At 42.2% G+C, this 11,002-nt stretch overlaps 1 protein-coding gene across 3 annotated transcripts; it reads left to right on the top strand.

Moving 5' to 3' along the window:
• Positions 1–1,448: 1,448 nt before the first annotated feature.
• Positions 1,449–7,266, top strand: vcpkmt (valosin containing protein lysine (K) methyltransferase). Of its 3 annotated transcripts, none has more exons than XM_090211319.1 (5): positions 1,449–5,394; positions 5,666–5,768; positions 5,964–6,036; positions 6,249–6,368; positions 6,523–7,266. In XM_090211319.1, the coding sequence occupies exons 3-5, from the start codon at positions 6,010–6,012 to the stop codon at positions 6,625–6,627; spliced, it is 252 nt and encodes an 83-aa protein (XP_090067445.1). In that variant the 5' UTR covers positions 1,449–5,394; positions 5,666–5,768; positions 5,964–6,009; the 3' UTR covers positions 6,628–7,266. The 3 variants fall into 3 exon arrangements, with proteins under 3 accessions (XP_090067445.1, XP_021430009.1, XP_021430010.1); XM_021574334.3 differs by having other exon boundaries at positions 1,463–5,394; positions 5,666–5,779; XM_021574335.3 differs by lacking the exon at positions 5,964–6,036 and having other exon boundaries at positions 5,103–5,394.
• The last annotated feature ends 3,736 nt before the right edge of the window (positions 7,267–11,002 follow it).

Here is an 11,002-nt window from a genome sequence, read left to right as displayed (position 1 = left end):
ACAGACATTGCATTTTACAACGCTTATAAAGGATGTTGAAGGATTGTAACTACTCTGTCACACTTGTACATCTTACACATTGCTTCACTTCTGAAATGGCTTTCTGTCACATGACACAAACAGGTTAGTTCTACACTGCTGCACTTAAACTGCCACAAGGGGTTGCTAAACAACTAACAGATCCAGAAAACACACAACACAATGCTACAGATGTTCCAAGTTTTGAGGGAGCGTGCAATTGGCATGCTGCGTGCAGGAATGTCCACCAATGATGTTGCCAGAGAAGTTAATGTTAATTTATCTACCATAAGCCCTCTCCAATGTCATTTTAGAGAATTTGGCAGTACGTCCAACCGGCCTCATAACCGCAGACCATGTGAATGGCGTCATGTGGGCGAGTGGTTTGCTGATATCGAAGTTGTGAACAAAGTGCTCCATGGTGGTGGTGGTGTTATGGTAAGGGCAGGCATAACCTATGGACAACGAACACAATTGCATTTTATGGCAATTTGGCAATTTGAATGCACAGAGATACCATGACAAGATCCTGAGGCTCATTGTCGTGCAATTCATCCACTGCTATCACCTCATGTTTCAGCATGATAATGCACAGTCTCATGTAGCAAGGATCTGTACACAATTCCTGAAAGCTGAAAATGTCCCAGATCTTTCATGGCCTGCATATTCAATAGACATGTCACCCATTGAGCATGTTTGAGATAATCTGGATCGACGTGTACAACAGTGTGTTCCAGTTCCCGCCAATATCCAGCAGCTATGCACAGCCATTGAAGAGGAGTGGGACAACATTCCACAGGTCACAATCAACAGCCTGATCAATTCTATGCAAGGAGATCTCACGCTGCATGAGGCAAATGGTGGTCACACCAGATACTGACTGATTTTCTGATCCATGCCCCTACCTTTTTTTAAGGTATCTGTGACCAACAGATTCATATATGTATTCCTAGTCATGTGCAATCCATGGATTAGGGCCTAATGAATTTATTTCAATTGACTTATTTCCTTATAAGAACTGTAACTCAGTAAAATCTTTTAAATTATTGCATGTTGCGTTGATGGCTACTTCAACGCTCAGGTAACCTTCATTTAAAACTTTCCCACCAGGCCTAGGTGGAAGGTCATTGGGAGCGAGTCAGCTAGCAGATTCAGCGCACTAGCGCAATGCCAGGCAAAGTTCACCCACAAACGATGTTGCGTTTGTCATCGCGAAGGCAAAGCAAACATTACAATAATTTGCCAGGGTCATGTTTGTCTGGCCCACACACCATAATTCATCATCATCACCATTTGGTTGCCAAGTTTGTTGCCAAGGAGGGTACCACTACCAAGCAAACCTACCAACCTCGAAGACGGTAAAAGAGCAAGGAGAACTAAAAACCCCCGGTGAGAGGTGCTACACGTCACAGTGACCATAATAAGGAAGCGGAAAACAACTGTAGAGAACAAGATGGTGTTCATCGAGAAATTACCTTGATTACCTTGGTGCATTCATTACGGAAACCATTTACCGTTTAAGAACCAAACGGGAGTAAACGGAACAAAACGGGGAGTGACCTATCATAGAACAGTATCGGCATAATGACTACATCCCAGAAAATCTCCCAGAGGAACTACATTGTTGCCAGTGGCAGTAGTGCAGACCATTTCTAAACCTGAACTGTCTTTGGCAGGAGCCTACTACGGCGCTAGTTAGTTAGCCAGCCAAATGCGGAAGCGGACGATGAAGTGGATTCTGAATCTAATGGCGGTAGAATCAAGGAGAATTCGAATATTGTCCAAAAGAATGGAAAACGTAGCAAAGTAGAGTACAGTTATGAGAATGTCACATTGTGTCTTGTAGGAGTATGGCTTGTAAATGAGCAGCTGATCAAATTACCAATCTTGAGGAATCCATTTGAGATATCTAAACTGGTGGAGAAAGTGCTGGGTAGAGTGAAGGCTGTGAGGATCATGAGAGGCGGGCTGGTTTCGATTTTTTGTGCTTCTGAGCATCAGAAAAAACGTGTTGCGTCTCACCCGGATTTATACGTTTAAAGGGTTGTGTGTGTCTCTTAGGAACAGGGCACCCATCAAAGGGGTTATATCTGGAATCTCATGGGAAGTAGATGTTGAAGAGACTATAAATATTCCTGGAGTGATTGATGCACGTCGGATGAATTGAGTGGGGAATGAAGAAGTGAAGTCTCTCTGTTCTTTTGTTTTTGATATGGAGTCCCCCTACTCAAGTGCAGTTAGCGTATCTTAACTACAGAGTCAGAGCCTTTATCCCAAGACTAATTCAGTGAGATCAATGTAAAGCTTTTAGGTCCTTTCAAGTGTTTGCAGAAGGGAGAAGCCAAGATGTCCAAGTTGTGGAAAATATCATGTTATGTGTTATAAAAGTAATGAACATGTGACATGTTGCAATTGTGGTGAGAACCATGAAGCCACATCTTTCAAATGCCCCACAAGGGTGAAAGAGAATGAGGAGTCCAAAGTCAGGGCTATCCAGAGCATATGTGCAGCAGCTGTTAAAAGGGTTGAGGATGTGAATGGGGGCACTTGAAGAGTCCATGGTGGTGGATAGGCCTTCACTGCATGGGGCAGGGTTTGCCTTTCACCAGCAGGATCCTGACATTTTAAAGGTTAAGAAGGTGGATTTTGTGGCCTTTATAGCTATAATGATAAATTACACTGCCAAGGTGGAGAGAAGGCCCATGAATAAATAAATAATTGTGTAAGCGGAGGAGCGGTTCCTGGGGCTGTAAGATTTCTTGGCGAAGAAGTTACATGCTATATTGTCACAAGCCTTAGAGCCTGGGAAGGGAGATATCAAATTTGATTGGTCACATACACATGGTGAGCAGGTCTTAATGCGAGTGTAGCGAAATGCTTGTGCTTCTAGTTCTGACCATGCAGTAATATCTAACAAGTAATCTAACCTAACAATTACACAACAACTAACTAATACACACAAGTGTAAAGGACTGAATAAGAATATACATAAAAATATATGAATGAGTGATGGCCGAATGGCATAGGTAAGATGCAGTAGATGGTATAGAGTATAGTATATACATATGAGATGAGTAATGTATGTAAACATTGTTTAAAGTGGCTGGTGATACATTTATTACATCAATTTTTCCATTATTAAAGTGGCTAGAGTTGAGTCAGTATGTTGGCAGCAGCCACTCAATGTTAGTGATTGCTGTTTAACAGTCTGATGGCCTTGAGATAGAAGCTGTTTTTCAGTCTCTCGGTCCCCGCTTTGATGCACCTGTACTGACCTCGCCTTCTGGATGATAGCGGGGGTGAACAGGCAGTGGCTCGGGTGGTTCTTGTCCTTGATCTTTATGGCCTTCCTGTGACATCGGGTGGTGTAGGTGTCCTGGAGGGCAGGTAGTTTGCCCCAGGTTGATGCGTTGTGCAGACCTCACTACCCTCTGGAGAGCCTTACGGTTGTGGGCGGAGCAGTTGCCGTACCGGGCAATACGTCAGCCTCTTGAGGTTGAAGAGGCATTGTACACCTTCTTCACCACAGGGTGATATGTACACTGAGGAACTTAAAGCGTTCCACTCTCTCCACTACTGTCCCGTGGTAGGGGCTGCTCCCTCTGCTGTTTCCTGAAGTCCACGATCATCTCCTTTGTTTTGTTGACATTGAGGTTGTTTTCCTGACACCACACTCCGAGGGAACTCACCTCCTCCCTGAGGGCCGTCTCGTCGTTGTTGGTAATCAAGCCTACCACTGTAGTGTCGTCTGCAAACTTGATGATTGAGTTGAACAGGGAGTACAGGAGAGGACTGAGAACGCACCCTTGTGGGGCTCCAGTGTTGAGGATCAGCGAGGTGGAGATGTTACCTACCCTCAACCTGGGGGCGGCCCGTCAGGAAGTCCAGGACCCAGTTGCACAGGGCGGGATTGAGACCCAGGGTCTCGAGCTTAATGACGAGTTTGGAGGGTACTATGGCGTTAAATGCTGAGCTGTAGTCGATGAACATAGGAATACATAGGTATTCCTCTTGTCCAGATGGGTTAGGGCAGTGTGCAGTGTGATTGCGTCGTCTGTGGACCTATTGGGGCGGTCAGCAAATTGGAGTGGGTCTTGGGTGTCAGGTAGGGTGGAGGTGATATGGTCCTTGACTAGTCTCTCAAAGCACTTCATGATGACGGAAGTGAGTGCTACGGGCGGTAGTCATTTAGCTCAGTTACCTTAGCTTTCTTGGGAACAGGAACAATGGTGGCCCTCTTGAAGCATGTGGGAACAGCAGACTGGGATAAGGATTGATTGAATATGTCCGTAAACACACCAGCCAGCTGGTCTGCACATGCTCTGAGGATGCGGCTGGGGATGCCTCCTGGGCCAGGAGCTTGTTTGATTGCCTTGCGGAGGGAATAGCTACACTGTTTGTATTTGGTCATGTTTCCGATCACCCCCGATTTAAAAGCAGTGGTTCGCTCTCAGTTTTGCGCGAATGCTGCCATCAATCCATGGTTTCTGGTTGGGGAATGTTTTAATAGACGCTGTGGGTACAAAATCACCGATGCACTTGCTAATAAACTCGCTCACCGAATCAGCGTATTCATCAATGTTGTTGTTCGACGCTATGCGGAACATATCCCAGTCCATGTGATCTTGAAGCGTGGAATCTGATTTGTCGGACCAGCGTTGAACAGACCTAAGCGCGGGTGCTTCCTGTTTTAGTTTCTGTCTATAGGCTGGGAGCAACAAAATGGAGTCATGGTCAGCTTTTCCGAAAGGAGGGCAGGGGAGGTCCTTATATGTGTCGCGGAAGATAGAATAACAATGATCCAGGGTTTTGCCAGCCCGGGTTGCGCAATCGATATGCTGATTGAATTTAGGGAGCCTTGTTTTCAGATTAGCCTTGTTAAAATATGAAGAATTGAAGGAAGGAAGACGTGGGAGTTTTGTTTGTTATTATTATTATTATGTAGTATTATTTGTGAGTGTAGTGTTAGATGGTAGGGTATTTTTGTGTTTTTTATTTGTTTTAAAATGATTTTTTGAAGATAATTTTTGTTTGTATTCTTAACACTCCAGTAGGTGGCGGTAATGCAACATTTATTGGATGCCAACCGCCGTTATACCTCATCGAAGAAGAAAAGATGGCGGAGCATACGTTACACCACAATAATTATTTTACAAGAGACGTTGAGAAAAACGACGGATCTGTCTTGAAAATCAAACAGTGCTTTAAAGGAGACGTTGGTTGTGTGGTGTGGGATGCAGCAATTGTCCTGTCAAAATATTTAGAAACTAAACCGTTGTATGATCCTTGCTCGGGCGTGAACATGTGGGCTAGCAAAAACATTCTAGAGTTAGGAGCAGGAACAGGAGTTGTGGGCCTTATGGCAGCATCTTTGGGGTGAGTAACGTTAACTAGCTACTAAATGTTATTGGGAGCCTTTTATCTATATGAATCGTTGACTAACTATTTGCTTCGCTTCTAACTAAAATAAACTATCTAACATTAGTTAGCTCGCTAACATTTCTGTCTAGCTGAACTGTATATAAATACATAGCTACGTTCGCTACCTATCGAATGGTCTGAAATTACATTGGTACAGAACTGATTATGATTCAAATAATTTCATCAATGAACATAGTCTTAATCCCTCTCTCTTTCTGTCCTGTAGGGCTCAGGTTACTGTGACAGACCTCGAGGACCTGCAGTCTCTACTCCAAGTCAATATCCAAGACAACCAGGAACTTGTCAGCAGTGGATCTATCGAAGCCAAGGTACTAAAATGGTCTGTACTGTACTTATCCCAGTACTTGTTAGTATAGATTCTATTTCCTAAGAGAAGGCAAACTACAGCTATAGTTATCACAGTAGGCTATAATGTGTAAGCAAACCATGGCTTTTCTATAGATGGGCCATGTAATCTAGCTTTGTTCATGTCTCAAATGTGGAATTCTCTTACCTTTTTAAAGGGGTGAAAATGTGTCAGAGTTTCTACCACACCCACATTTTATCCTGATGGCGGACTGCATCTATTATGAACAGGTGTTGTACTGTTGTGATACTGAATTTGTGCAATTTTAATTTTGGGGGGTACTAACCTAGGCTCATTTTTTGTTGAACTTGCTTTTTATTGCTTGAACACCTAAACAGCTGCCCAACACATTTAGTAATAAAACACAATTGATAGTGGGATGAGTTACTTTGAGTTCAATACATGGGTGAAAAATAACTCTTTTACTGTCTGTTGTACTTAGTCCGTGAAGCCACTGGTGGAAACCCTGAAGCACCTGGTTGGACCAGAGACCACCATCATATGCTGCTATGAGCAACGCACAGTGGGTGTCAACCCCAAAGTGGAGAAACAATTTTTTGAGGTGAGAAATCTGTCAGTTCTTGTTCTCATATATACTGTTGTGTAAGGAAATGTAGTTAGCTGTTATATGTGAACTTTTCATTTCTTCTGTGGAGATCTTAGGACCATCTTCCTCTTCAATGACGTGCTGTTCCTCTGTTCTGTTGTCCAATCAGTTGCTTCTACAAGACTTCCAGTCTGAGGAGATCCCTTTGAACAAGCAGGACCCAGAGTATAACAGTCCTGACATCCGCATCCTTCACATTCGCAGAGCTGTCTGAGTGAATGAGTGTCTTGTGTATATGTGGTTGTCAGGGTTGTGGTATACAAATCATTGAATTGCACTCATGTACAGTTCACATGGTAATTTAAATTGAATGGACCCCAGGGGAGAGCACTAATGTTGAAAGAACTAATTTCAAAATCCTTTATCGATATATCCATGTTGTCTTAGTATGGACTATGAGTTTTACCAGACTGTGATATTCATTGCACCATGATTCTAAAACAAATCCCAGTTAGAGGTAGACTCCACGATATGACTTGGGTGCACAAAGTAAACAGCATAGGGGGATCAATTTCCGCAGCAGCTAAGAGTGTTGAAGCGTGAGGCTAAACTTCTCCGCTGTTTTGGTCCCGTACCACGAGACGCAAACTCATACACGTGCAGATACTGTGTGTGACTGTGGGAGCGAAGTCTTGCATCTCACTCATCGCAATATATGTGGTGCTGAACGTGGCAACGTCATTTCGCTGGGTCTACCTTTGAAAAGGAAAATAAAACATTCTCCTTCAGAACATTGTTTTTCTCATTGCAGTATTTAACTGTTGGAACACATTTGTGGGATGATTAAGTTAATTTTTAATAGAAGTTAATGAAATATAATTTTAGCTAATTAAAGTGTCATGTACAGACTATACTAAGTTGTGTCAAGTTGGCTGGATGTCCTTTGGGTGGTGGACCACTCTTAATACACAGGAAATTGTTGAGCATGAAAAACCCAGGAGCATTGCAGTTCTTGACACAAACCGGTTCGCCTGGCACGTACTACCATATCCCGATCAAAGGCACTTACATATTTTGTCTTGCCCATTCACCATCTGAATGGCACACATACACAATCCATATCTCAATGCTTAAGTATTCTTTAACCTGTCTCCTCCCCTTCATCCACTGATTTAACAAGTGACATCCATGTCAGTCTGGATTCACCTGGTCAGTCTGTCATGGAAAGAGCAGGCGTTCTTAATGTTTTGTATACTCAGTGTATATCATGTTCAGCAGCAGAGTGCTAGTGTGTGGATATAGTCTTCAGAAAGTATTCATACCCCTTGACTTATTCCACATTTTGTTGTTACAGCCTAAATTTTAAACATTTTTATCACCAGTCCCCACACACTATCCATAATGACAGTGAAAACATGTTTGTAGAAACATTAAAACATTTTGTAAATTAAATACAGATCTAATTTACATAAGTATTCACACCCCTGAATAAATACATGCTAGAATCACCTTTGGCAGTGATTACAGCTGTGAGTCTTTCTGGTTAAGTCTAAGAGCTTTGCACAACTGGATTGTACAATATTTGCATACACAAACATATTTAAGCTCTGTCAAGTTGGATCATTGCAGGACAGCCATTTAAGTCTTGACATCAATTTTTAAAAATCTGATTTAAAGGCCACTCAGGAACATTCAATATGGTTTTGGTAAGCAACTCCAGTGTATATTTGGTCTTTGTTTTAGGTTATTGTCCTGCTGAAAGGTGAATTAGTCTCCCAGTGTCTGTTGGAAAGGAGACAACCAGGTTTTTCAATAGGATTTTGCCTTAGTTCTGTTTCTTATCCTAAAAACTCTCTAGTCCGTGCCAATTAAAAGCATATCCATAACATGATGCAGCCATTTTTCTGTACAGGCTTCCTTCTTTTCACTCTGTCAATTGGATTACTATTGTGGAGTAATTATGTTGTTGATTCATCCTCAGTTTTCTCCTGTCACAGCCATTAAACTAACTTTTAAAGTCACCAATGGCCTAGTGGTGAGGGCTGTTTTCTTTCCTCTCCGGCAACTGAGTTAGGAAGGACGTCTATCTTTACTGTGACTGGGTGTATTGATATACCATCCAAAGTGTAATGAATCATTTCACCATGCTCAAAGGAATATTCAATGTCTGCTTTTTAAAACGTTTACCCATCTACCAATAGGTTCCCTTCTTTGCGAGGCATTGAAAAACCTCCCCGGTCTTCGTGGTTGAATCTGTTCGAAATTCATTGCTTTACAGAGGGACCTTACAGTGATCTGTATGTGTTGGGTAGAGAGATGAGGTAGTCATTCAAACATGTTAATAACTTATTGCACACAATCCATGCAACTTATTATGTGACTTGTAAAGTACATTTTTACTCTTGAAATTATTTACACTTGTCATAACAAAGTGGTTGAATACTTATTGACTCAAGACAGATTTATTTTTTTATTAATTTGTAAAAAAAAAAAACATAATTCCACTTTGACATTATGGGGTATTGTGTGTAGGCCAGTGACACAATCTCAACTTAATCCATTTTAAATTGAGGCTGTAACACAAAGTCAAGGGGTGTGAATACTTTCTGAAGGCACTGTAGATAGCAGACAATCACTATTCTCTGTGATGCACTGAGCTATTCGTTCAGTGTGTGTGCCCTGTCCAGCCCTTACACAGTGGTGCACAGCATGGAGCACTGAACGTTAAATCATACTGGCTCTGAGCAATACCCTGCTCGTTCTATTGTGCATGATTTTATTTAACCAGGCAAGTCTGTTAACCTGCCCAACCCTAACCCGGACGACGCTGGGCCAATTGTGTGCCACCCTATGGGACTCCCAAACACTGCCGATTGTGATACAGCCTGGAATCGAATCAGGGTCTGTAGGGAAGCCTCTAGCACTGAGATGCAGTGCCTTAGACCGCTGTGCCACTCGGAAGCAACTGGACTCCATGCAAACAGATTGCTGCAGAACAGGCCTGGTGGATGGGAATGGTTCTAGCTCTGTCCTTTCAGGTGACCTGCTTCTAGAATAGGCACCCACTGCCTTTCATATGCCTCAAACGGATGGGTCCACTAAACCAGTGTTTCCCAACGCTGGTCATCAAGTACTCTCAACAGCACACATTTTTTGTTGTAGCCCAGGACAAAAACACCCGATTCAACTTGTCAAAGGCTTGATGATTAGTTGCCAAGTAGAATCAGGTGTTTTTGTCTGAGGCCACAGCAAAAATATGTAGTGTTGGGGGTAATCGAGCACATGACCCTCAGATGAGGACCAGGATGATTTACAAAGAAAGGACCAGTTACTTCCATTTCTGAGCACGAGGGGGCAATAGTTTCTCACAATGGGAAACAGCAAGTTGTGCTGGTTAACATGGAACGGTAACATTTCTAAATGTAGATGTTTAATATTGATTTGATTAAGATGGAACATTTAAGCTAAAGTAGACATTCACCATAATTAATACAATGAACCACCAAATAATTTACCATGCTACATGTCATAGTTATTCTATACTCCATACTGTAGTTCAATGTTCATGCACCACCAAGTAGATTGAGCATAGAGCCAGCTTCCCTGAATGGCCCTCCATGCAGGGGGAATTCCTCATCAAGCCCCAGATTAGTAGGAAGATTCTCTTTTTCAAGCATAAACCATGAAGCGCGCTGCATACTCCCACAGGCATGCATGGGCCCCCTCGCAGCCTTTCATGCATATCTCTGTTTACATAGTGGGGCTGTAGTGTTGTTGGTTGGCAGGTCTGCCTCCAATGCCCTCTCTTCAGCTATATGGAGAGACTCAATGACATTTACTAACAAGCAAGTCGGGGTTAATCTCCATGTTAAGTGTCTGCTGACTAATGACTTTGTATTTTTTATTTTTTGTTTCTAAATCAAATTTGGCAGATTCATTAATGATGATTAATAGGGATAGTAATCAAACTATACCAGTCATTGTCTGGGTTCAATCAAGTGATCCACTTAGCAGTGAAAAACCTACTATCTTAAAACCTGCTTAAATGACCATCTGTGATGTATACTATTCACTCCCCTGAGTTTGGCCTTGTTTGTTAAAGTAGGACATTTTGTATAAAATAAAAAAAACTTCTCGGATTTAAAAAGGATTGTAATCTAAAGTGAATACCAAGAGATTTGTTTTAAATCTAAAGCAGTCGGACAGCGAATGAATACATTCTCCATAATCCAATTTTGAATGACTAAACAGTGGATTTACTGTAGATTTATCATTGTCACAGTTGTAAACATATAGTATAATTGTTATTGTTTCATTCACACCTGCACTGTTGGGGTCTCGGTGCTTAAGAATCACTGTACACTGAAACTGCATGTGCATGTGACTAAATAAAAAAATGTAACCAAATCAGAATACACACGCCTCCCTTTCCTATCAAAAAGACACTCGAGAGACAAAAAAAGTGCTGGATATCAGAACCTTTTACAAATGCACATACTGTACATTCTAAAATGTCCTAGTCACAAACACACACAGGAGACAGATGAAAGTGTGCATGTTAGTTGAATGAATCACAGACCCCCACCCTCAAATCCCTCAAGGCCTTCTTGGCTGATAATACATAGCCTCTAAGTCCTTCCACTCAACAG

Source organism: Oncorhynchus mykiss, chromosome 19 (genome assembly GCF_057628025.1).
Source record: "Oncorhynchus mykiss isolate SJ-2025 chromosome 19, ASM5762802v1, whole genome shotgun sequence".
Lineage (NCBI taxonomy): Eukaryota > Metazoa > Chordata > Actinopteri > Salmoniformes > Salmonidae > Oncorhynchus > Oncorhynchus mykiss.
This window is presented reverse-complemented; position numbering and strand designations above follow the sequence as displayed.